General features: G+C 35.0%; 1 protein-coding gene across 3 annotated transcripts; it reads left to right on the top strand.

Moving 5' to 3' along the window:
- The first annotated feature begins 286 nt into the window (after nucleotides 1-286).
- On the top strand, nucleotides 287-26,926 carry LOC148676399 (interleukin-18 receptor 1-like). Of its 3 annotated transcripts, none has more exons than XM_088607651.1 (11): nucleotides 287-458; nucleotides 3,522-3,586; nucleotides 4,360-4,612; nucleotides 7,751-7,922; nucleotides 9,198-9,345; nucleotides 14,005-14,073; nucleotides 18,772-18,904; nucleotides 19,136-19,281; nucleotides 22,473-22,631; nucleotides 23,771-23,923; nucleotides 24,551-26,926. In XM_088607651.1, the coding sequence occupies exons 1-11, from the start codon at nucleotides 331-333 to the stop codon at nucleotides 24,892-24,894; spliced, it is 1,770 nt and encodes a 589-aa protein (XP_088463777.1). In that variant the 5' UTR covers nucleotides 287-330; the 3' UTR covers nucleotides 24,895-26,926. The 3 variants fall into 3 exon arrangements, with proteins under 3 accessions (XP_088463777.1, XP_088463793.1, XP_088463785.1); XM_088607667.1 differs by having other exon boundaries at nucleotides 319-609; nucleotides 4,385-4,612; XM_088607659.1 differs by having other exon boundaries at nucleotides 319-609.
- The last annotated feature ends 984 nt before the right edge of the window (nucleotides 26,927-27,910 follow it).

Below are 27,910 nucleotides of genomic sequence, written 5' to 3'. Positions count from 1 at the left end.
CCAGAGTCTGTGAATAAATAAAATATTAGTTTATTTATTATCAAATAACAATCGTGTGTAATGGTTAGGTGTATAAGAAGAAATAGGTACTGTATACTCTTACAAAAGTACATATCAGTCCAATGTAACACTTCGGGGTTCAGGTGGGTGCCCTTGCCGCTGCCGCATCAGGTCGACCCCCCACCGTCAGGGACTCGAACCCGGGCCTCCGTTGTCATTCGACAGAGACGCAGCTTTTTGAGCTAAAGAGAGATCTGGGCTGCAGCCCCTGCTATCCATAGGGGAGGGCGGTGACATTACCGCTCTGGTAAACCGGCTCTTACACACTCAATGGTGGCCGTATGCGTTCCAATATACAATCTATACTACATGTATTCTGACTTTACGTCATGGAATAAAGTCTGTCCGAACATACGTTTCGTTTCACAGAAATTCTGTGCTCTGAGCTGTCCCCACAGGTACAGTAGTTTCTTTCGCGTGCATGGGAATTAAATTCAGAGCCTGTTGAACAGCCATTACCGCAGCTAACTACAATAGTTTCACTTCATACCTATTCGTACTTGAAAGCGCTCATTCGCGGAAACCACAACTAACACTTGAAATGTTAAGGTAGGTAAATTAAAAACATTTTCTGATCTCGCCAGTTTTTTATTTAAACGGTGTTCCTTACATTTTTATTATTCTATACTTCGGATGTTATAAAATTTGTCTTGCGTCTCACAAAATCGAAGTAGATTTAAACAAGAGGTTTTAGAAATGGATCGGGCAAACTGGACCGGGACTTTACGTTTTTTAAATAAGTCGTAATGGAACTACCACTTTCTTCACGATGCATTACGTCTATATTTAAGGGAATTACTTAAAAATAGTTTAAATACGTTTTTCGAAAAAAAAACGTATGCCGAAATGATGAATTTATAATACATTGTACTGCGTAAATAGTGATACATATTCGAAATTACTGCTTTGTGTTAATGCTAGACATTTTGGAAAACTTGTTTTATTAATCATCCTATGTAGTTTCCGATTACATAAATGAATAAGTCCTTTTTAGTAAAGAATGAATTTCAATACAGTTTTGTTAGATCCTCTCTACAGTGGTTGAAACTGTCCATTCATATCATTTAATTCTTATGATAAGCCTGGCGTCAACAAATCATTATGTGCATGACATAATAACAAGACTTAGAAACATTTTCGTGTTTTATATTTTTTTTAAAAATTACTCACCTTCCACAGCAAGTTTGTGATATGAAAATGAATAATGACAGGTATGAACCGATTAAGTAATATGGTAAATGTAGCAGTGTAACTGGCAATAAAGAAATGTAATACGGCTTAAAAACTGTAAGCAAACATAAATTAATAGAATCAGTCTTGATTCTGTTGCAGATGTAAAGCAGAGCAGTGCAGATGAAGATCTGTAGGTTTGAGGCTAGATAAGATGAAGGTGTAATCTCAGGAGATGAGTTTTGAGAGGGGAAATCTAGTCGATATTGTGAGATGCTAAAGGAGAGAGGGCTGACACAAGAAATAAAAGATTGAAGAGAAGGTATAGCATAGCAGAAGAAAGAGTGACAATCAGGAATCCCTTAAAGTGGAACTGCAGTCTCAATTTCTCAGACCGGTAATTAAATCTCAGTAGCAAAATACATTTATTGACATTATAGAACATTTTTACAAATTTCAAATTGTGAACTTTGCGAAAGTACGGTACGTCACCATGTTTGTGGAAACCCCTGGTCTCGCCACAGGCGAGAATAAGAGTTCCCATGAATTGTGACATGATGCAGCCCTTCCTGTACACTAGTCACTGTATTGACTAATGTAATGGGATATACGAGCAAATAAGTACAGGTTATGCAGCAGAAATTTCACCACAGGAATGTTCCAACGTGATCTGCATGCACAGTTCACAAGTAAATGGTATTTGTCAGCAAAACTCTCAAAATTGAGAGCAATGCTTCTATTGGATTAAAAGAAATGTTTTTACAAGCCTGATTGTTTACAATAAAATAAGGCCGCATCACGCCATTGGAAGTTTTGTTGCCTCATTCTGAAATTTTCTGATGTAAATTGAAGGTTTTACAAGTTACTGTGTACATTTGACTTTAATTGTGGTTTGAAATGCACTCATCAACGCTGATTCTTTATAACCTCGAAATATAAAAACAGCATTACAGGTCCCCTTTAAAATAAGTGTTTAAATTTAGAAAAGTTTCCTTACATACTGTACAGGTTGATTTACTCTCATTATTTCACTAAATGTACTATATCCTGATAGTTATTAATCTGATTTACATTATACAAGTAATCACCTTTAATTTTGCATGTCCTAATATTTTACATGTTTAAGCAAGGACCCTTCCTTTTGATCTATGAAGGCAACAGTGCCCTTTGTGTTTTGCTTTACCATGAATACATACTGTAACTGTGTAATTAAATTTGTAGTTCATTTAATTACTCCTTATGATAGATTACTCGATTACCGCATCTTTTTGAAGATTATAGATTAATTTGTCCTATGCGGTTTGCAGTAAACTAATTCATTTTGCTTTGATAACGTTCAGATAGAAAGAAAACTGTTGCACAAACAGATGAACATACAGTACAGACTCCACACAAATAGCACCTGGTCCAGAATTGCAGCCAGGGCCCCACTGCTGCAAGGCAGCAATGCTAATTACTGTTTTGCCCCCTTTTTGTCCAATTTTTAATTTAAATGTTTACTATTGACCTATTATAAACAAAATAAAACTAAAAAATGCAAAAACATCTAGTTATGCTTGATTCTGTGAAGAAACAATCTCTGCAAATGAATATAATCAAGTACAATTGAAAGATACCTCATTCTCTGCCCAGTCTTGCAAAATAAACTTTTTTGGCCATGAACAATTGATATCGAACAGTATAAGTCAGGGATTGGATACTGTCCACCTGGACTGGCTATGGAGCAGGGCCCCTGGCACATGCACTTACTACAGCTCTAGCAAAGAGCAATCCCATTATATGAACTCTAGATAGGTACTACAGTATGTATACTCTGAGTGCATTGTGAGTGAAATAAACCCAAGCTCTGTTTTTATCTTTTTTTAAATGCAAAGCACCGTAGTAAGATTAGTACATTTTTTTTTCCAAATAAAGTAAATTGGACGGAACCTGAACATATTAAATAAGATTTCTGACTGCATCACCTGAGCAAAAACAGAGTTAGTAATATACTTGTTAAGCAGGACACTTGGTTGAGGAAGAAATGTATTATTAATGTAAACAGGATCAACCTTTGGCCAAAACAGCAGATTGTATGAAAAGTAGGATGAAACTGAAAATACCTGAAAAGTCCTTAAGCTTTCAGTTTAGAAACTGTCATGCAATATGACGTAGTACTGTAACATTTCTTTGTGAAAGATCTTCTAACCATACTGTTTTATATATTGTACATATTTTGTAGATTAACACGATTTTGTGTTTGCTAACATATATTCTTATAAATATTATTGACATATTTCTCATTTTTTAAGGCATTTGTCACAAAACATGAAGATAATATTCCAGATCTTGATTGTGCTGTTTGCAGCTTTTAAAGGTAACTAAATTCATTTATCTGGTTTGTCATAATTTTATTGTGTTCGAATGTGATTACCAGGATCATTTTGGGGATGCGGCATCTGTTTTATTGGAGTATCCCAAGGTGACTTTCAGGAGTCTAATTGCCAGTGTCCCAAGCATTTTAAATTAGGTATATCAGCTATCCAATGGAATTAAATAATTTTTGTTCTTTTGTACTTTTATATTATGAAAATCAATTTTAGATTCCTCCTAAATGTGCAAACTCCTCTTGGATGCATGAATTTGTTGTTTTTTTACTATAGCTAACTCCTTCCCACTTACATAGCTCACAGTACTTAGTTTCCTTGATGTCCTTTGCACTTCCATGACTTGTCTGAGTATGTTTATAGCACAATGAAACAGTGAAGGAAGGAAAGAAACCCTTGTTTACATTAGAAAAGGCTTCATACATACAGTACATTGGTGCAAAATTGCTGAGTTGCTATGTTTACTGAACATCAGACATGCAATGTTGGTAGACCACAGGCATGAAAGTTGTAGGGAGTAGCAGATCTGAAATAAAGAGTAAAATGTAAAGAGTAAAATGTAAAATGTGTGCAGGAGCACAGAGGGGTTGAATTTCCATTGTGGGGAAGCTACAGAGTGAGTTGTCACCAACAGTGGAAAACAAGAACCTGAATTTTAACAGGAGATTATGCCCCTGCATTTAAACTTAATGATTCCACAACAGATTGCAGCCTACTGTATATTAGCAGTGAATCATTTGATTTAATTTGCTGTTTCTTACAGAGAGAGTACATTGTTGTTCCCCCAGCTCCAAAAGTGAAGTGTTTGCTCATGAAGGAGAGCTGGCTGTTCTGAAATGCACTTCCTCTGTGAAATGTGATGACAGTAGTTTGAGATCTGACTGGATTGTCAGCTCCTCAGGAGGCTTTATGAAGCTAACTTCAGGTGTCAGAGATTCATTAATTATAAAGAGGAAGTGGCTCATTATCTTGGGCGTCACATTAAATGACACTGGACTGTATCAATGCACCCAGCGGTATGTATGGTTTATCATTATTTAGTGATCATCAGTGTGTCAGTTTATATATATATTTACATTCTCTGAATCTATATAGTATCAGGACCCTTGTTACTGTTGTATCAGAGAACAGTTATTGAGGAATTTATTCTAAATCACACAGTTGCATAGAGAATATTTAATTCAATAGTGACTCGTTCATAGATTTAAGGACTGCCATCATCAGTTTGTAAATGTACTGAGTTTTATATACAATAGAAAAGCACATTGAAGTTGAATACATTCATTGTCCTTAAAGGCACAGGTAAAGGTTTTATTCAATGTTGAAAAGAAAAGAGTCAATGTTTTGGGGAGTCTTCAGGAGTGAGGTAGAGAGGAAAACTTCACTACTTGAGTGTTGATATTCATTCTCCCCCTCCTCTCAACTGCTGTCTTTTGTTCTCACATGCTTTATCACAAGCCAGTTTTACTCTCTCCCTCACACCAGCAAGACAAGGATATCCTTTTACAGATAAGAAATTATACTTTTGAGAGCACCCACATTCTTCAACATAGTTAAATATACACCTGGCATTGAAATATTAAACCAAGACCAACAGTTTTAATCAGCTCGTGTGGAAACCTGTTTAGCCAACTAAAATCAAACTTGATTTTTATTATTTTGGGATTAATGCAATTAAAATATTGCAAAAATTATGTTCTTAATGTAAACCAAGATGGCTTCTGCATTGCAACCTTATGCTGAAAATGCAGCATGCCTTTTTAAAAACAGTGTACTGTAGTTAGTAATCTCAAAATTTCATAGGCATCATCAGGCAAATTAGGGTTCACTTTTGCAAACTATCTGTTCCTGCATAACACCTGACTGCATTCAAATTGATTCAAATATGATATAAACTTGAAACTGCTGCCACTGAAAAACTATTTAGTCACCTCCACATTTGGCAGATATAATCACAAGACAGTACATTTAAATTTTTTTTATAGCAAATATCAAAATGATTACTTACTATCTATCTTGTTTACTATCTCTTTTTCACAGCATCACCTGGTTATCAGAAAGTTTTGGTTTGCAGTTTTCTCCATAAAGTTAATAGTTTTACCACAAAGTGTTAGATTAAATTCATATGTGTAAACCTTAACCAACTCAGAATTACAACTCTGGGGTCATGTCCCCGTGCCCTGCTGTGAAGCAGCAGCACCACATCTTTTCTTTGGGAAACTGAACACATGTGCCATAAGGTAACACAGTAGTTCAGTTTTGCAAAGGGGTATTTTTATGGAAGGGGGAGGGGGAGCTGTGGAATCCCAAGTTCACTTCTGTGCTCATGGGCTCTACCTGTCTGTAAGGAGTTGGCTTGTTATTTACATGCCTACAAGGGTTTCCTGCCCTATGCCAGAAACATGACTATTAGGTTACTGGTCATTAGTTAATGGGAGAGCATGAGGTTATTTGAAAGACATGACAAAATTACCATCCATTTAATATAACCAAGTGTACTAATTTCACCCAGTAGCAAATTAAAAATTTGCTTATGCATCAGTTGAATGCAGAGACAGTAAATTAAATTTGAAAGCAGAGCTACACTTTTTTTATTTTTGTTAAAATTATAATGGGTTTGCCTGCAAGTATATACTGCCAATCAATTGTCTCATGCACACTCAAAATTCACAGTGCACTTGAAGTCAGGCTGTCCAACATATTTTGTAGTGGTTGTCTTTCTCTAACCAAGGTTTGTGTGGGCACCTCCTACCCAACCATAGCCCTGACCTTCCCCTAGTTGAACATGGTGCAATGCAATGTATGGGTGCACTGGCTTTGGTGGAGTCCAAATGCATAAAGGAACAGATAAATCCTCAGTTTTATACCTTTAAAAAAAATACAATTTTAAACATGTCTTCTACTGCACAGTAGAAATATTGTTGTTTCATTTAATCAGTATATTAGGACTATGAACAGAATTATTACCATGTGTCTTTATTGCCCTCTTGTGGTTTTTTATTATTATTCATTTGAAATCAAATAGGTATTTACACTCTTACATTATGACTAACATTCATAACAATCTTACCTCATCACTGCTTTAAAGTTCATATTTCATTACATTAGAACTTTCTGTAAAGCTGCCAAATGTACTAGTAGCTCATTTACGTACTGTATAACTTTTAAACATACTGTTGTAGTGTCCTCTCATGAGGCACCAGTAATGTAGGGGTTGTGCATTTACTGGGACAATTCTTAATTGTAGCAGTAAGTCACAAAATGATTCTTTTGATGGTATTAGAATTCAACCTTGTGGGATAACTCAAACAATGCACACACACACGGGTACTAATACACGATAATACATTGCTGGAAGCGGTGTTAGTGGGGCCAGCAGGGGGCACTCACCCTGTGGTCTATGTGGGTCTTAATGCCCCAGTATAGTGACAGAGACATTATACTGTAAGAGGGCACCGTCCTTCTGATGAGATTTAAAACCGAGGTCCTGACTCTCTGTCTCGGTCATAAAAAATCCCAGGGCGTTTCTCAAAAACAGTAGGGATGTAACCCCGGCGTCCTGGCCAAATTTTCCATTGGCCTTTACCAATCATGGACTCCTAATAATCCCCATCTATGAATTGGCTTCATTACTCTGTTCCCCTCCCTTTGTTCTGGCGCACTATGGCTGTTGTCGCATCATCCATGTGGATGCTGCAAATTGGTGGTGGTGGGGATCCCTATTACCCGTCAAATGCTTTGAGTGGAGTGTCCAGAAAAGCGCTATATAAGTGTAAGCAATTATTATTATTAAACACTAAAATTGTGTGCTTATGCATTTACTGTGCTATAATTCACTTTGATAGTAATGGCCTCCAGTGTTGTTTATTTTTAAAAATACTCTAAACGCTAGGCATGTGACAAGAGTAACAGAGACCTTAATCTTAATCTGGGTCTTTAAGAATGTGATACAACTGGACCTATCAAGATGCAATTGTTTGTTTTACTCAACATTAGTGATTTTTTTAGTCTCAATAACTAAAAAAGATAAAACAAATTGATAATTATTAATTAACTTAAGCCATTTTCTTTTCCTGTCTTTTTCAAAATCAGTCTGCACCTGAATGCAATTTTTCACATGTAAAACATGGTATAATATGTGCTTTCTGCTGCAGCAATGGAACTGATATTATCTCATCCAATAAGTATAACCTCACAGTGTATGGTGGAAAATGCTTCACAGAGGAAGACCTATATCGAATAAATAAAAATACTGGAAACTCTTTTACACTGTCCAGTGAAGATAAGGACATTCCCCTCTCAATATCTCATATTACATGGCTGAAGGTATTCTAAGTGCTCCTGTTTCTAATATTTTGCTATTATTATAATATTATGATTTTGTTTTTTTTATTAAAACATTTTATTTGTATTTTTGTTTCCCTGACAATTTTAAGATTAAAAGCTGAAAAGAAACAGATTAAGGTTCATTACATGCTGAAAGGAAAAGAAACACTACATTACTACTAATACTTGAAGAAGGTTCCACATTCATATTGTAGAGTTTCTTTTCTTTACCTTAGAGGATGGAATTAACCTTTGTCTGTTTCTTTGCATCCTGCACATTCTTGGTTGACAGTATGGCAACCGCATAATGCAGTAGTATTGTAAAATATGCTGTTTTCCCAAAATTGTAAATCATAATAACAGAGGAGATATAATTAACTGATATAGGAATGAGTAATGGTTAATTCTACACAGAAAAGTTAAAAAGAAATGTAACTCTTACCCCTATCCTTCAGTAATCAACTAATTTATTTCTAAATCTCTTGATTTATTTATATTGTAACGCATACAGTCACCATTGTGAGATGTTAGAGCCGGCTTACCAGAGCAGTGACGTCACCGCCCTTCCCTGTGAACAGCAGGGACCGTAGCCACCAGGCTGATGGGAGATTTCCCTTTGGCTCAAGTGGCTGGGTCCCTGTTGAGTGATGCCGAAGGCCTGGGTTCAAGTCCCTGATGGTGGGGGGCTGACCTGAGGTGGTAGTGGTGAGGGTGCCTGCCAATGTGAACCCTGTAGTGTTACAATATATTTGTTTTCCAAGTGTCCCCTGGAGTTCATCTATAGATTTCTTATCCACCCAAACCCCCCACTGTTCTCATAATGTTTTTCTTTTGCTCTTTGGTATTTTACCTTTAAATTCTGCATTTACCATCATTCCTCTACATACAGTGCCCAAGGAGAGCTTCACAGCTGAAATGTATTTTTTTCTTTTTAGTCTTCCCCAAATGTACTTGCTCATACATTTATTACATTGTTCATACTCTAATTTAAATATGCACAGTAAAATATTTAAATATGCACAGAAATATAAAAAAAATGTATTTTCTGAGCTATTGGAGAATCAGTGTCAGTCAAAGGTGCTTTTCAGAATTTCTGTTAGAAGAAGAATGACATTTCATTTCATGACAAAGGAGTTTCTTTTCTGTATTGGCTTCAGAAAAGACATTTATTTACACAATAAAAGAAAGTAAATACTCTGTACACTTCATCATGTGTGAACATTTTTGGCAGCTAAAGATATATTTAATTTCTTTTTGTTTTTAATTTTCTTCTAGGACTGTAACCAAGTATGTAGCTCTGAACAAGAGATGCATATCGCCAGTCTTATGAAAAGCCATGCTGGAAAATATACTATTATATATTCATATACATATGGCAATAGACATTACAATTTGTCAGAAACAACAGAGTTGGTTATAAAAGGTAATGTGCCTTTATTTTACTTTTGAATGGAGAATGGTAGTCTAAGGCATGTACAGTGGACTCCAGAATTATTGGCCCCTTGATAAATATGAAGAAAAAAATCATAATGAAATAAACCACATAGATAATAACAGATATTTAATGTTCCTATGTTAGGGGACCTTTTTATCTAAAACATTTTTTTTTTCATTTTAAGGTTCAATTGTTGTTACGACCCCAAGTGTCTAGGGGAAAAGGGGTGTAACATTTAGGATAATTCTTTTGGAAGCAGGGGGGGTTTTGGTGAGGGACTAGGAAGCGTGATAAGGGTAAGGAACTAGAGTGGTGCCAAAGAAAAGAAAATAACAAACAAAATGGAGCTGGCTAGGACAGTGAGGGAAAGCTAATCTGACTACAAAAGAAAACCCGAAACACACGGTCTTCGGCGTCTTCAACACCCTAGCTAACCTGCACTGACTACCCAAAACCATACAAGACAAATGGCACTCACCCGTACTAAACTAGTGTACTAATACAAAATCAACTAAGTGTGTAAGTGTACCCAACAACCTAAGCTAACCTTATATACAAAAGTTCACACAAAAACGCAAGTGAACAAGGAATACAAATAAGGGATAACAAGAGTAATCAACAGGAGCAGGGTACAAAAGAACACAAAAGTTGAACATGTAACACTGGGGCAAGGTAATGGCAAAACAAGGATGAACACACAAACAAACGAAAGTACAAAGAAACTAACAAAAAAACAACAAAACAACAAAGCCGAAGCTATACGAAAATAAACACACACAAAGCAAAACAAACCAACAAACGAAGCCGAAGCAATAACGCGAAGCGAAAACCAAAACCAAACAGGACCGAAGTCAAACAAAAGGCCTCTCCTTGCTGAAAACCTCCATGTTATATGCTGAATAAGATGTGTTCTGATTGGCTGAGGGCTGATTGATGATGACATCATATTGAAACAGTGGTGTGATGGTTGGCCAATGGGGACGGGAGAACAATCAAGGGTCAACAGTGTGGAACATAGAAAAAACACACACAGAACACACACTGGGACGTAACAATTGTAAACAAGTAATGCTGTTTTACCTGAAAAATATAAGTGCCAAAATTATTGGCACCCTTAGAGATCCCAGTCAAACATCTGAAAAAATAATATTTATACTTGTTTGACTTCAATTTTGTCTGAAGGAACTAATGTGTGTACTTTAGTGACTTCCTCTTTCCCTAGGGTATAAAATGACAAAACATAACCAGAAAAATCTTTTCTCATCCATTAGCATGGGGAAGGTCAAATAACTAACAACAGAAATGAGGCAAACCATTGTTGATCTTCACAAAGCAAATAATGGGTACAAAAAATATTTAAAACCTTAAAAATACCAATATCAACTCTCAGAGCAATAATTTAAAAATTCAACACCACTGGGACAGTAGTTAATTTGCTAGGAAGAGGATGTAAGCTCATCTTGTCCTCATGAACAGTGAGAAGGATGGTGAGGGTGGCAAAGAAAAATCACAAGGTATCAGTTAAAGACATACAAGGATTGGTTGCATCTTGGGGTCATCCCGTCTCAAAAATGACTATTAGACAACACCTCTATGCCAACAAGCTATTTGGAAGGGTTGCCAGAAGAAAGGCCCTACTGTTGCAGAGGAAAAAATTGAAGTGCCTGGAGTTTGCCAAACACTATTGGCACTTTGACTGGGAGAGTCTTCACAGGTATGTCTGGCATAAGAAGTGGGATACATACAGTGCCTTGCGAAAGTATTCGGCCCCCTTGAACTTTTCAACCTTTTGCCACATTTCAGGCTTCAAACATAAAGATATAATTTTTTTATTTTATGTGAAGAATCACCAACAAGTGGGACACAATTGTGAAGTGGAACGAAATCTATTGGATTTTTGAAACTTTTTTAACTAATAAAAAAATGAAAAGTGGGGCGTGCAAAATTATTCGGCCCCCTTGCGTTAATACTTTGTAGAGCCACCTTTTGCTGCGATTACAGCTGCAAGTCGCTTGGGGTATGTCTCTATCAGTTTTGCACATCGAGAGACTGAAATTCTTGCCCATTCTTCCTTGCAAAACAGCTCGAGCTCAGTGAGGTTGGATGGAGAGCGTTTGTGAACAGCAGTTTTCAGCTCTTTCCACAGATTCTCGATTGGATTCAGGTCTGGACTTTGACTTGGCCATTCAAACACCTGGATACGTTTATTTGTGAACCATTCCTTTGTAGATTTTGCTGTATGTTTGGGATCATTGTCTTGTTGGAAGATAAATCTCCGTCCCAGTTTCAGGTCTTTTGCAGACTCCAACAGGTTTTCATCCAGAATGGTCCTGTATTTGGCTGCATCCATCTTCCCCTCAATTTTAACCATCTTCCCTGTCCCTGCTGAAGAAAAGCAGGCCCAAACCATGATGCTGCCACCACCATGTTTGACAGTGGGGATGGTGTGTTGAGGGTGATGAGCTGTGTTGCTTTTACGCCAAACATATCGTTTTGCATTGTGGCCAAAAAGTTCGATTTTGGTTTCATCTGACCAGAGCACCTTCTTCCACATGTTTGGGGTGTCTCCCAGGTGGCTTGTGGCAAACTTTAGACGAGACTTTTTATGGATATCTTTGAGAAATGGCTTTCTTCTTGCCACTCTTCCATAAAGGCCAGATTTGTGCAGTGTAAGACTGATTGTTGTCCTATGGACAGACTCTCCCACCTCAGCTGTAGTTCTCTGCAGTTCATCCAGAGTGATCATGGGCCTCTTTGCTGCATCTCTGATCAGTCTTCTTCTTGTCTCAGCTGAAAGTTTAGAGGGACGGCCAGGTCTTGGTAGATTTGCAGTGGTCTGATACTCCTTCCATTTCAAGATGATCGCTTGCACAGTGCTCCTTGGGATGTTTGAAGCTTGGGAAATCTTTTTGTATCCAAATCCGGCTTTAAACTTCTCCACAACAGTATTACGGACCTGCCTGGTGTGTTCCTTGGTCTTCATGATGCTCTCTGCGCTTTCAACAGAACCTTGAGACTATCACAGAGCACGTGCATTTATACAGAGACTTGATTACACACAGGTGGATTCTATTTATCACCATCAGTCATTTAGGACAACATTGGATCATTCAGAGATCCTTGCTGAACTTCTGGAGTGAGTTTGCTGCACTGAAAGTAAAGGGGCCGAATAATTTTGCACCCCCCACTTTTCATTTTTTTATTAGTTAAAAAAGTTTCAAAAATCCAATAGATTTCGTTCCACTTCACAATTGTGTCACACTTGTTGGTGATTCTTCACATAAAATAAAAAATTTATATCTTTATGTTTGAAGCCTGAAATGTGGCAAAAGGTTGAAAAGTTCAAGGGGGCCGAATACTTTCGCAAGGCACTGTATACCAAAAAGAGTACCATACCTACTGTAAAATATGGTGGAAGATCTTTGGTGCTCTGGGGCTGCTTTGCTGCCAGTGGTCCTGGGGCCCTTGTTAAGATCAGTTCTCAAAAGTACCGGGATATTGTGGCGAAAACCTGGATGCCTCTGCCAGGAGGCTGTGACTTGGCTGAAGATAGATCTTTCAACATGACAATTATCCAAAACGCACTTCAGAATCAACAAAGAAATGGTTGACAGAAAATAAAATGTTGTCAGGTCAGCATTTTGGCATGGCTATTTCAGTCCCCTGACTTGAACCCTATTGAAAACCTGTGGTTTGAGCTGATGAAGGCTATCCATAAGCACACACCTACAAACCCCAAGGATCTGGAAAGGTTCGGCATGGAGGAATGGTCTACAATCCCTCTCAACGTGTTCACCAACTTGATAAAGCATTATAGGAAAAGACTTACTGCCATTATCTTACAAAGGGAGGCTCCACCAAGTACTAAAAATAGGGGAGCCAATAACTGTGTTTCTTTTATTTTGGGGAAAATAATTTATAATGTAATATTTTGTTTTGTCTTGGCTGATTCCATTGAATCATTAATTCAGGATAATTGATTCCTTATGTTGGAAATATACAGTATTTCAGTGCTTAATGAACTCATTGTTTTATACTTCTTTTTCCTTCATATTTATCAAGGGGTGCCAATAATTCTGCAGTGGAGTAATGGTAATACAAATGTTACAAATTTTATACTATTTGCATATCATATACTTCTTTTTCTTAATTGAGTTAATCAAATTATAAAAACTGTTGTTTATGTTATGCACCTTTGAGTGGTCAGTTAGCATGCAAATGTCTCAACTGTTACCCCATAAAGCAGTCATACCAATTGGCCAGGGTCTCTGATCTCAAACATCACTTTAAAATAATGTTTGGTTTATGACAGCAACAATAATGATAGTACTTTGATAGATTGTTTAAAATATAAATGTCTAATATATATATATAAAAGAAGAATACATGTCTTAATTCCAGCCAGTTAACTTTATTTGATATCTATTTGCCTGCAAGGTTAAATTGTAAGAAATGCAAATGCCTTGCAAAATCACCCTGGCAGTCAGGATCCATGACATCAACCAATCAGTGCTATCATGAAATATGTAGTGTAGCAGTAACGACAAGAATTAGCGAAATTGTAAATTATAATTGTATACCAAAATGTACATTTCTCAATCTATTGCAATTTCAGTTACAAACAAGAAACAGCTCTTTTAATTTTAGATTCTTCAGACCTCCTAGATCCCAAGATAGTTCACCCTGCAGAAAACAAGACAATAGAAGTTGAAATAGGTAAGTGCCAATAACTTGAATAAATCTGTAATACACAAGACTGTACACATGTGAATTTTGTTGAAACTGTTTAACTGGAATTGTAGAAATTCTGTCACTTGTCCCAGACTGATACATTTTTACAGCACAACACAAAAATAAAATAACATAACTGAAATGCCTTCTATTGGTAAAATATGAAAGGTTATGTTATATACATGTTAATGCTTTAAAACCACTCATAAGCCCATAATTAAAATGTTTCATTATTATTAGCAGAAGTAATAATAGGTGAAGTTGTTGCTTAAGTACTGTATAACTTTTTTCCATGTTGAATCCAGTGCTTTGTTCTTATATAAACTCACAAAAAACATGCAACGAGCATGAACAAAATGACTCCCTAATCATATTCACTTCTAAGAAGATTGACAAAATCTGATTTGAGTGAAGTGATCTGACAGAGAGAACAATACAGTAACAGAAAAAGATGGTCATAAAATGAATAACATTATAAGATAATTTTGTTTTGAGACTGGGTATGGTGACACAGAGGGGGCATGAACAGCAGACAGGCACTGATATAGGTGGGACGTGATCTGCAGATCCACCTGGAGACAGTCAATCAATTTAATTGAGTTTATTTCTTTATGTTAATGGAAAAAAAAATTGAGCACCTAGCTGAGTTCTCTATTGCACTGGGCAGCTACCCTTTGAAAAAGTAAAAACAAATCTCAAACACAAAGGGAAACTTCTCCAGACTCACAAGCTTTATGTCCTTGCCAGGTTTGTGTTCCATTCTGCATCCTTCTCTGGTCCTCAAACTTAATCCAGTCCATATTCAGTTTTGCAGTTTAAGGTTCCTTTTTTCACTGTGTGGATTCCTTATTTAAATTCTTCAATTCTTCTGTTTTTAAACCTTCCTCTTATATTGTTCTCTTCCATGCCTTGCGTCTAGCCAAAGATTATATCATTCACATTCAGCCTCACGTCTTACTATGTTTGTTTTCTTCTGTTTCCAGTCTGCCAATGTCTTACTTACTGATAATTAACATATTCAGATTGTGTGTCAAAACTAATTTCCGCCATGCCGGATATTGTCCAAAGAATCTTCACTGGCCACAAATTATTGATAGGTGGCACTTGTTGTGTGTTAGATGTTAGTGAAAATATTAGCTTTATTTAATCTGTTGTCCTAATAAATCCACTTAATATGTAATATTAATATGGAATCATGTAACTTAAAGGAAATTTTTCATTGAATTTTGCAAGCATGAATATATATTTGCAGATTTGCACAATTTAGCTTTAACAACGTTTAACCAAGATTGATAGCTCTGTATGGCAGCGTACTGGTGCCACAAGTGCATAAACTCCTATGTACTGTAGGACTTTTTTCTTGATTGCAGAACATCTCAAATGATTTTTATAGCAACTATCGACAAGGACATTTGTTTTCTGAATTTTATCAATTAGTACATAGTGTTTCACATAGACGTGATAATCTTCCTTTCAATCATGCTGTTCTGCAGGTCCTGCTGAGGCCTTATTATATATTTTGACTCTTAGATATGACATGAGGGGACAAAGACAAACAACAAATATTTACAATACTTCAGGATTTTATGAGTGGTATTTATTAATTTTACATTTCTAAAATATTTGTTATTTTTTAAAGGGAACAAGAATTGTATGCCTCACCACGCACCCAATAGTTTTTTATTAGATGCATGAGCCAAATGCATTGACATATGAACTACATTTTTGATACCCCATACATGTAACGTTACTATTTACGACATTATTCAGTTTAATTTAGATCAAGCTAAGTAATGTTAAAATGAGTAAGGAGAGTTACCAAGTTAAAGAAATCCATTAAGTAATATCCATACTCCTGTCCCGGTGACGTTCAAATAGGTCCACCCAGTGCTAGTGGTTTGCTAGTAGCTTGTTGTCACCTGTGTCTGTGCAGAAGGAATTCACACAGAACCCCTTTTTAAAATTTTATTTTCTAAAAAAAAAATTTAGGAGGTTATCTAGAAGTATTCACAGGTCCGAATTACTGCAAGCCATCTTATGCATCTCCAGACTCATCAAATCATCATTTGGTTACAAATGCACCTTTTAATATGGGTAAAATTCATTCAAATGACTGCTAATGTTTTTTAAAATATTTTTAATCCGGTGTCTCTTTTGTTTCTTTACGGTAGATGTTCCAAATGGTTGGATTGTGATTTCTGTTTAAGGGCATCTTTAAATTCCTTTATTCTCAGGTGGTCACATAATTGGTATAACTAGTTTTAGTTCAATTCCTAGGGGTGCTATCTACATCGAGTTCACTAGTGTGCCGTCCAGGATGTATCCCACCATTGCTTTCGTGGATAGGCTCTGGCTCCCCCTTTCTGGATAAAGAAAATGTGTGGGTGGATGTTCAGTATAAGTGTAAAAACATTCCTATTCAAATACAATATGGAAGATATTCCCTTCAAAATTTGTTTAGGTAAAGAAAATATTTTTAAATATTACTGAAGTCTGTGTAATACGGTAGCGTTTCCAATTTTGTTTTGCAGACTTGTTATGAACTACTAATGTCAACTTAGTACATTTTGCTGGAAAGAAACTTTTTTAAAAAATTGAAGGAAATTTAAATATATTAATTAATTAGTTCAAGTAGGTAGCTACGTCAGCATGCATAGGCTGCAAAGGAACAGGTAACGGGTTTATTCCATGCTGAAAAGAAAAGAAAGGAAACACAACAATCTCACACCTGAAGAATGCTGTGGAGCATTCTTCAGGTGTGAGAAAGACCGGGTAGACAGCAAAGATTAAATAGCACAGAAGAACAAAAGCTGGAAAATAGGGAGAGGGGAGAGGCAAAGAAGCCACTCAGGAAGTACAATGTGGAGAGGGGTGGAGAAAGGTGTGAAGGCAAAACCTGCATGAGAACAGAGAAGATTACACGAAAATAAGTGTTTAATTGAGAGAAGGGGAAAGGTGTGAACCTAGTTTCAGGATGAGTTTAGTTTCTGTTGTCTTTCTGCTGTGGGAGTTGATAAACCCTTTGAGAACAGAGGCAGAGAGATCAGTGTGATCATGGCTGGCTGAGGTGAAATGAGAAACTATTGGCTTGGAGAAATCTTTAATCTTCACAGCTCTAACATGTTCTCTGAAGCCGTTTCCTAGTCTCCTTCCAGTTTCCCCAACATAGGGAGGATGGATGAGAGTTGGTGAATTGATGCAGGAAGTGCTCTAGCTGGTCATTAGAGCAAGTAGCAGCACCAACACAGTCATCAATGTATTACCTGTAGAGGTCAGGGACAAAGTCCGTATAGGAAGCAAAGAAGCATTCTTCTACCCAGCCGACAAAAATATTGGCATAGCTAGGTCCCATCCTGGTGTCTATGACGACTCCACTAACCTGCTGATAAAAAAGGTTAATAAATGAGAATGCATTGAGTGTGAGAACCAATTCCACAAGACGCACTAGAGTGTGGGTGGGTGCATCAAGCACTGTGTGTTTGTCTAGCATGTGCTTGAGGGCTGTAAGACTGTCATTGTGGGGAATGATGGTGTAGAGAGACATGATATCCATGGCAAAAATTCAGCATTCTGGACCCTGAAATTGGAAATTATTGAAAAGTTGGAGGGCATGGTTAGTATCCTTGATATATGAGGGAAGCATTTCAACCAGGGGTCTTATAAGGCTGTCAAAAAAAGAAGAGATATATATGTTATAATATATATTAATTATAATGTATGAATATATATTATAATATTTATTCATTATACATTATTTATATATATTATATATTAAAAAGTAACCTATTTATTTAAAGCAATGAATTTAAAACTTTTTAAAGAAAAGTTTATTCTCATATGATTACCCAAAATGAAAGGTGCTACAGTATATCTCAAGACAACAGCACAAACTGGAACAAACCTGGCACTAACAAATGAGACTGGTTCAGTTCTAATACACTTCAAACTAATTGCTTGGAAAAACATTGTACAGTATGATACAGTACAATAATACTTTATTATCTGACATCTCAGATTTTTTTCTTGCATAAAAGCAGCTATATTTTGCACACATAGAAACTTACAAAGCAATAAAAGTGGAAATGATATAACATAACATGCATTTACCTGTACCGTACGATTCATTTTACATTACTGCTATAAGAATTTACACAACTACACCAGAACCCTGTACATTTACTCCCCCCACAACTACACTAAGCCCATATAATTATACATTACCACTTCACTGTTGCATATCATCCACTGATGCATATGCCCATAAACCATTACTATGATTTACACATGCCTAATCTAAAACACACTAAATACTAGCAGACGCAGATTTTACTTAAATATGATATTCTGAACAAATTGTTATTCTCATTCAGTCACATTTGGAAGTGACCATAATTCCAAGTTTATTTTGACGCCATTGTGCTCAGGAAATTGTTGTTCTTAATAAGTTTAGAAAAGGAACTTTTTAAAACCAATTGTACTACAGTCTTTTGCAGTAGCTATTGTAGTGTAATACTCTAACACTTAGAAAGTAGTGACTTACTGTAAAAAACATTGTCCTTTTAAACATTGTCCGTTGATTTTGATATTGAGATCCAGTGTTGGTTGAGATATTGAGATCTGGAATCAAGTGCTACAAAAGGCTAAATTTACTTGATTTAATAAGTCTCACTTGCCTTTTTTTAGGGAAAGAGATTGTAATAAATTGCACAGCTGTCATTTATAGAAAACCTAAGTTCGAAAAGTTGTACTGGCTGAAAAATAAAGAGTTTGTTGAAGTCTGTGATGGCAACAAAAGTGTCTGCTGCAATAAGTCAAGGTAAGAAGGATTTCTAGGTTTCTAATTTAATATATTTTGATTATAACTCCTATCCCTTCTATGTACTGAATATAAAGGTTGAATATTTAGTAATGACCTTAGTAAGATGCATCAGTATAATTTTATATTCAGAATAATATCATTTCAACATTAATTTCTCAACTGAGAATTATGAATATTTTAGTATTTAAAACTGTGAATAATTTTCTTCTTCTGATATTCTATTTGCAGGGAACGTAAACCTGATAATAAATATCACATGGTCTCCTTTCTGGTATTTAAAAGTGTTACCAAGGAATGTCTAAATATTCCATACACATGTAAATTAGATAGTGCACAAAAAAATAGAAAAGTCTTTATAACATTGCAACTGAAAGGTAAGTATCATAATACATTTTTTTTTCTTTTGATTACTAATGCATTAAATATATAAATTCAAGATACACAGTTTCTGAAGAAATCTTAAGAGTTCTTTATCCATATGTAGTATGTGAGACTGGATTAATCTCAGGTGCATCACCGATCACCCAAGATACAACATACTTAATGTATTACATTTAAGTAGCTTCTTGAGACCAGAACATTTGCAGTTAGTGAAAAAGACTGAAAAAGCAGATACAGATGCAGGCATTCCGATTGTGTGTTAAACTGCCAAAATAATCTTAACTGGCCACATGGCCAGAGAAGAACTCATCATTCATTAATGAAAACATTAGCTTAATTTAATCCATTGTCCTACTTCTTTAAATCCACTTAACATGAAATATCAATATGGAATCATGTAACTAAAGTGAAATATTTGTATCTCAAATTTTACACTTAACACTATAAATTTAAGAATAAAAAATAGGATATATTTACTGTATATACTGTAGCTTGTAGAGGTAGCTGAAAAAATAAGATAAACAACATTTACAATTCTCTCAGTCATGTGTTGTACTGTAGTTGTTTTGGAAAAGTTTTGACGTGATGGTTTTAGCTACATTTTTCTGTCATTGTTGTAATGGAAAATGAAATGCTTGTGGTTTTTAATTTAGCTTGTCCAAGTAGAGTGATGCTTTGGTTGAGTAGTATAATTCACACCTATCACGTGAATGATCTGGGTTTGATTCCGGGCCAATGTAGAAGTTTTACTTTTAACAAATAAAGACTTTTTGTTTAAGAATAAAATATAGTAAGTTAAGTTTAGGTAGTTAAATTAAGTCTCTTAAGCTGTTTTACTCAAATTTGTAAAAATCTTTTGTTGGGTAGTATATAGTAACAATGTAATAAAAAAATACGTATACAATTTATTATATAAATAATAATGAATCCTATCATTTCCTTGTTCCCCCTTCTTAAAATGTAGCCAGAAGTGTCTTTATCATGTAAATCAACCCAGAAACAGGTTATGCTAATGGCCCATTTTCTTTACATCTTTAGAAATATTAATGGCCGTCTGGATTCTCATATTATAGTATCTGCTATCAGGTGGGAATTTACCAAGATTCATAATCAAGAATCAAGTTCTCAATCAAAAATCAAAGCCAATGAATGCATTACAACCATTTTCTTTGTGGGTTTGTACAGAAACAAAAATAAAAAAACAAACAAACCCTAAATCAATACAGCACTTGCTTATTTTTTATTGGGAAAATTCTAATGTGTTTAGTAATTTAGTAAAAATGTTTATATTTAGGAATAATCAGATTCAACAGACTTTGCTAAAATTGGTATCCTTAGTATTTGAACATTAAAGCGAGATTTAATTTTTTTAGTAGGCCTCATCAGAAATCTAGAGATCACTATCCAATACATATATACATTTTACATACTTTAAATCTTACTGTAGCAAAGCACTTTATAATCAATACATTTCAAGGATTGTAAAATTATTTATAAATTAAAACTCTCACATAAACTTTTAAAAGGTCACTTTTCAATAATTATAAGAATATTGTTTTTTAGAAGACTAAGCATTGATCTACCTTGTCACCCTCAGGAACCTTTATTAATTTCTGACATTTTAGAAGAGTGGCTTTGACCAGTATTTTCTTTGTCACACATTGACTCACGTTATGAAGGGAATCGTTCCATAAAAAAATAATAATAATAAAGGCACACACCAATCATATGGTACTGTATGTTTCATTTATCACTTTATCAAATATACAATTTTTTCTTTTTTTACCTGTCTGCACTGATCGACATCTGCTTGAGGCATTTTTTGGAAAGCGCTAATGCAGCCCCAAATTGTTTGAGGGCTGATAGCATTGCAGAGTCATTGTTCAGATTTTTGAACTGCACAATAAGTGCTTTATAATCTGTGACACATATTCAATTACGTAACCCTCCAGGAACCAATACATAGAAGTTATCCCTTCAGTTAAGTTATTTGGGACAGACTGAGAAAGCAAACTGCAGGCATTGTTATTCATTAACAGAGTTTGTTACTAATATTAAAGAACAAAAGGTCAGTCTCAGAAGGAAATGTGTATAAATATTTTACTTTATAATTATGAAAAGTATGTTACACATATTAATAATATTAATAGTATCAAGTAATATAAATGTAAGTGTATTAGATAATGTCGTATTGTTAGAGACAGAGTATCCCCAACGGGCCCGCACTGAACCCAGGCATTTCATGGGGAAGCAAGAATTTCTTCAATTGGATCACTAATGCTTCACATTGAAGTGGTTACAGTACACAACCATAAATCATTCAAAAGCTACTGACCTATTATTTTACCTGTTTAATTTAACAGAATGTATTTTCTAATTACTATTTATATACAAATACTAATAATTCTGTATACTGTATGCAATTAAAAAATGAAAACGTCTGTTAGTTACACTGTATAGTATGGTTAGTGCAGGAAAGCATTAATGCATTAATAAACATTTCATTTTTATAATTAAAATAAGAATTGCGTGACAGTCACACGCCCTTGCGGTATATTAAGGATTTATTACACCACTGGGCAGTTTTATAGATTTGTGCAGTCCTGCATCAGATTATTTGAAAAAAAACAAAAAGCTGTTTCGTGGTACTGTTCACCATCCCACAGCAGTTCTTGTGCTATGCCATATGAAACCTTGTGCACTTTAAATGGCTGCATCTGTATATCATGTAACACTAAGCACTCTCTTTTTCCTTCTCACAGCAATTTGCTTGAAAATTCCACAGCCTTTCTTGACAGAAAAAATATTGTGTTTTTACTTTCTGTACAAACTTAAGGGGATTGATGTCCATAAAATTCCTACAACTGTTAAATCCATAAGTACAGACCTTGCATTACACAATCTTAGAACAAGCAAAACCAAAAAAACATCAACAGTGATGCCCGTACAGCTGGCTCATTTCTAAATTTTCATTCTTACAATGAGTAATAAAATTTGAAGTTTCTGGAGTTTTAACAGTTTGCACTGAGTAAATTGTATACATTATTTAACATTTTTCAATTTATTTATGTTTCCCCTCTTTGTTGTTATTATTTGGTGTTAGGTTATATCACCCAGAATAATTTTGTAAAGTTGTTAGATTGTACTTAATGCCTTGAATGTTTTTGTAATACATATTTTTCAGAGACTAATCAACAAGGTGTCAGCACAGTTTATCTCTGGCTTGGAATATTAGGTTGTTTTGCCCTTTCTGCTAGCACTTTCACAGCTATCTATATACAGTTTAAAATTGAAATTGCCCTGCTCTATAGAAATATTACAGGCAAAGATGACACTGTTGGAGGTAAGAGTTTTTAAATTTATATTGTGTATCCCACTGATTTCTTTACATTATACTGTCCACTTTTAGAGCAGGACTCTAAACATATCTGAGCTTGGTGCATAAAATGTCTGAATGTCCCTTCATCTCACTAGACTGTTTCCACTTGATTACCAACATAATGTCTTCTGTCCTTAACCCTGTCTGTAGTTTGCTATCACTTGTTGTTTAGATCATCTGTTGCAGCTGTTGAAATCCTTTTTGGTATTTCTTACCCTGCTTATAGTTATATTTTAGGGAGTTAGGGAATTGAGGCTACACAGTCATCTCTGCATGTCAGTGTTTATATTATAAATGCAGCAAAGTAATATTTGTGCATATTATAAAAAAATATAGTTAGTTTCTGGATCCTCAAACAAAATTAAGTTGAAATAATAACGACAATTCTTTTTTTTATAGATAAAAAGGTAGAGAGCTTTGAGTACTTGAGAGCTGCATACTTGTTTGTGGATCATCAGTACAGCATGGCCATTACATTACAGTTGCCTGTTACTAAACAATGTACAGTAACTAGTTACTGTACAATTATATACTGTATGCATTTGAAAACAGTGTAATTCATTACAGTAAGGGCTAACCAATTATATTTATAATCCTGCTCTAAATCCAGCTAAGATTTTTTTTGTGTGAAAAACAAATTGTTAAACTTGTTAAATGCAATCATTAAAAATGCTTTTCCAAGCCTTTGTTGCAGCCATTTTCACTTCCTGCCTATTATTGGGGAGTTCTGACTTTATTAATGGGGAAAAAAAACTGGATATTAACTTGGCCATCTGTTTTCTTGAATGAACTCCTTGGTTGCTATGGCCATTATCATGCTGCATATTGAAGCACTGTATAGAAGTATAGAATTATTTCCGTTTACATAAGCAGAAGAAAAGAGGAAATGTTTTTGTTAACCATAGAATTAACTCTATAGCTACCATTATTAGTTACAAAACCAATAAAAATGAGAAAGCCAGGTAAATTAAAGCAAATATTACAATACTTTCTTTATTGAGGAAAAATAATTTAAAGTGTTCACTATTATAACTATAGCTCAAGATCCATGGCACATTAATTGTTTATTAATGCTTTGGATATGATGAATGGATACCTTTCAGATGGTAAAACATATGATGCCTATGTCACTTACTACAAGATCAAAAGTTCAAAATCATTTTTTGAAAAAGAAAGGAAGTCCTTATTAGAGGTTCTGGAGGAACACTATGGTTACCAGCTTTGCATATATGAACGTGATGTCCTTCCTGGAGGGGGTAAGTCCCTATATTATGCAACTTTATAAATTAGGTTGTATCATTTTAAATATTAGGCTTGATTTTAACTGTGTGGAAGCTGAAGAAATCAGGAGCTTAAATTTAAAATACTATATTGTACTCTGACAGTGCTATCAAAGCACAAGTAACCTGTCCAAAACATCCATTAAGCAGCTGAAGAAGGAATTTTCTATTTCTATTTATTATTTATTTATTAAATTGATATAACAGTTGAGTATGGTTTGAGAATTAAACAACTACAGCAGTTTAAACTTCAGTAAAAATATCCTGTGTACAAACATCTTCCATTTGTTTTTCAGTCATTTATTTTTTCGCACAAGTTCAGCCTACTCTAAAAACTGTTCAAATAATCTACATTTTAACTCTTCCACTATGCAGTCAAGGATGTAATTTTGGATTTTCCAGCTTTTGCAGACACATTTCTGGAATACATTGACAATGACATTGAGACATTGAAATTCCCTTAGTCAAAAGAAGTGCCTCTTGCTCTTAGTTTTAAATGCACAAATGCATTTGGGAATTACACACCAGTAAATATTCTTACTATTTAGAGAACATGGTCCAAATGCTAACTTTTTATCACAATTTCACATCCTGGTTTTTCAGCTTTTGCGGACACCATTCTGGAATACATTGACAAGAGCAGAAGATTGATAATGATACCAAGTACAGATGTCCCTGCACATGAAAGTCAATATGAGTTAGTAACTGGTCTGCATAATGCTCTGGTTGATAAGAAAATACAGCTCATCTTAATTCAGTGTGAACCAAAAGCAGACTTGGACTCCTTGGCGGAGCCTCTTAGGCTTCTTGTGAAGCCTAACAGCACAGTTAGATGGAAAGGCAGGAAGTCGAAAGAGCTGGACTCAGTGTTCTGGAGGAAACTGCGGTACATGATGCCAGCAAAGAAGCAGGCTGTGCCCTGTCCAGAACAAATCAAAATGCTGTGAATAAATAGCATTGTACACTGCTAAATGTATGAATGTTAAAATGAAAAATCAGTGTTTTAATGTTGAAAAATACCTGTGTGCAAAAGCTGTGTTTTTGTTTTTTGTTCTTTGGGACATTTCAAACAGCCAGCAATGAAATGTGCACACACACAATTCAGAATTATTAATATTAATTAAAACAGTTTAATAGCAAATGAAGATTGCCAAATTCTGGTCCCATGTGTTTTCAGGACTCCCCCAGATTTTAGAACTGAAAATACCATACTGTAGATCCTTTTTCTTTATAATGGAAAAAAATTAAAGTCTAACTGAAGTGAAAAATAAATTCATATAAATATCATGGATAATTCCTTATACTCAATTGCAGCAAGCTTAGTTATAAAGTTTAAGGACATTTTGCAGCTAGAAAAGTTCACAGCTAGACTTAATCTTAGATTGTTCTACAACATTATGCATTATGTCTTGAATACAGCCACCATCTGAAATATTTATTTGACTAGATCCACATCATCTCTGCCCACAAGACCTCTATCTTTTTTATGTATTTGGGCTCTGATATACTGGACAACTCCTTTCTTGCTTGTTATTCTACTTCTCTGTGATCCTTTACTGTTTGTCAGCATTCATACAACATTTCTCCAAGCAGCAAAGTATCATCAATTGATCTAAATAAAGGAAACACAAACTCTACATTTTCTGCTAATACAATTGCTATAGATTTATTCTACGTTTTGGAAATTCAGTAAAATGGGCATAATACATACAGTATGTCATTTATTTTTAAAGTTCAACTCATTTTTTAGATGTATAGTAGCTGGTTCTTATGAAAATTATGATGTTTAGGTTTTGATGTTTAGGTTGTGTTTTTATGAGGTTATCACTAACTCAGAATTGTTGCTTGTTTTTACAATATATTATTATTATTATTATTATTATTATTATTATTATTATTATTATTATTATTATTATTTGATGTTGTTGTTGTTGTTTGTTTGTTTTTGTTTTACTATCTTATCAACATTGTAAGAATAATTTTACTCATTTCTAATGAAGACAGAGGCCCAAGCCAGTACCAGTAAAACATTCTAAATTAAACTTTGTAATTATACAAAAAGAAAGTTTAATTACTGCAAACTATGAAGTTTCATATGACACAGAATGTGCTAAAAAAACATTTAGCATCTTTTTTAGCAATGATTACAACAGCTCCACCATGAATTCTGATACAAATCTTTCATGTTTAATTATGTACTTATGTTCACAAATACTGGAACTGGTGTGAGGATGTCTTTTGGAAGTAATGTTTTCTTAAAGTTGATGAATTCTAAGTCTGTTCCTTGGTCCTGGTGGAGTCAACGGATATTCAAATTCATTGGACAAGGTAATGGGATGTGTCACTATAGGTATTATACAGTTTTGATGTGTGCAATTTTCTATTTTTATACTTCCAGTTTTTCCAACAGTAATAACCTCAATCATTAAGCAAATGTTAGCAATATTGACAAAGTTGCCACTATGAGAAGCATTCTGTGTATTTATAGGATGAGACAAATATAAGTCAAATATAATCACTGTTTCAAATGGTTTAACCAATTGCTTACAAGTAGTATCAGGAACAGGTGTACCACAGATTTTTCCAAACATGCACTAGAAACCTGCTAATGTAAACATGCTTTCACATCAACCAGTCAGGATGAAAGTTTCTCCAGGATACCTACATGTCACTTCTGCATGGTCAGCATCAATAGGGAACCATGTTAAGAGTAGAACATATAATAAAGGTCTTCAAGGTGATTTCTGATTACCTAAAGAACAAGAGTAGTAACAGTTACTTAACAGTTTTTGTTTCAATTGTATGGAACCATCTATGTACAGTATAGTTTTTCCTTACTCTTGAATTTTAACCTTGTTAATTGCAGTATTCACTTTATCAACAATGGGGAAGCGACTTTGCTAGTTTGTCTGTAGTTAATGTTCCTGTTTGCTGTTCCTTTTCCCTAATGTCAGTATTAAAATAATGTTTTAATCTGTCCATGTTTGTGTCCTGTTTAGCTACAAAGCATTGCATTTGATTAACATCATTCCTAAAAAAGACTGTGATTTCACCAGGGAGGAAATGTTAGGATAATGCATTGTTCTGGATAATGCCATGCAAAAAACTGTCTAGTTGCATAATTTGTACATTTGTCAGCCTACGAATTTTCAGAATGGCATCCAGAATGGGTTCGTGGCTGGAAGTGGAAGGGGAATAGTTTTTACCTTAGATTTGACAAGTATAACTTCTGTGGAGAAATTAGGTGGCTTAGAGAGAAGCTCACCGATTCCACCTAGGATGAATTTGAAACACATTGCATTTCCAGAAAACAAAAGTCAAGGACCTGATAACATCATTAGGCAGTTATAGAGCTCATGTGCTTAGCACCTCAGTACTACAGTATATTTAGCTATTTTGAAACTGAAATCTCTGAATCAGCAGAAGGTGCCCAAAATTTGAAAACATATGATAACCGTACCAGTTGCAGAACACAATGCCCAAAAAAGACAATAAATTATCGCAGAACAGTGGTATTGACCTCTTTAGAAATAATGTAATTTGAGAAAATTGTTAAAAAGCATATGCTTTACCAGGTAGAGCACCTACTAGATCTAATGCAATGTGCCTACAGGGCTAAAAGAGGAGTTGAGGATGATACCCTCACATTATTAAATTTCTTATATACATAACTAAATAGTCCCAAGAAACATACCAGGCTTTTATTTATAGATGACTCTATAAATAAATCAGCTTTTAACATCATTCAACCACACCTCGTGGAGAGAGTTCTCTCAAATTTTAATCTAGTTTTATTGTAGGCTAGATTTATTGTTGGGAAAACGGCTATTATTTCATTTAGAATTAATTGTTACTTTCTAATAATCTTCATGTGTCTGGACCAAGCACAGGAATGTAGTCAAAGAGGCCCCTCTCTGTGAACTCAGCCACAGGATGACCAAGTGGTTTTTGCATGTGAGAAAG

Source organism: Lepisosteus platostomus, chromosome 2, assembly GCF_059453375.1.
Source record: "Lepisosteus platostomus isolate fLepPlt1 chromosome 2, fLepPlt1.hap1, whole genome shotgun sequence".
Lineage (NCBI taxonomy): Eukaryota > Metazoa > Chordata > Actinopteri > Semionotiformes > Lepisosteidae > Lepisosteus > Lepisosteus platostomus.
The sequence above is the reverse complement of the archived record's forward strand: the minus strand, read 5'-3'. Positions and strand labels throughout refer to the sequence as shown.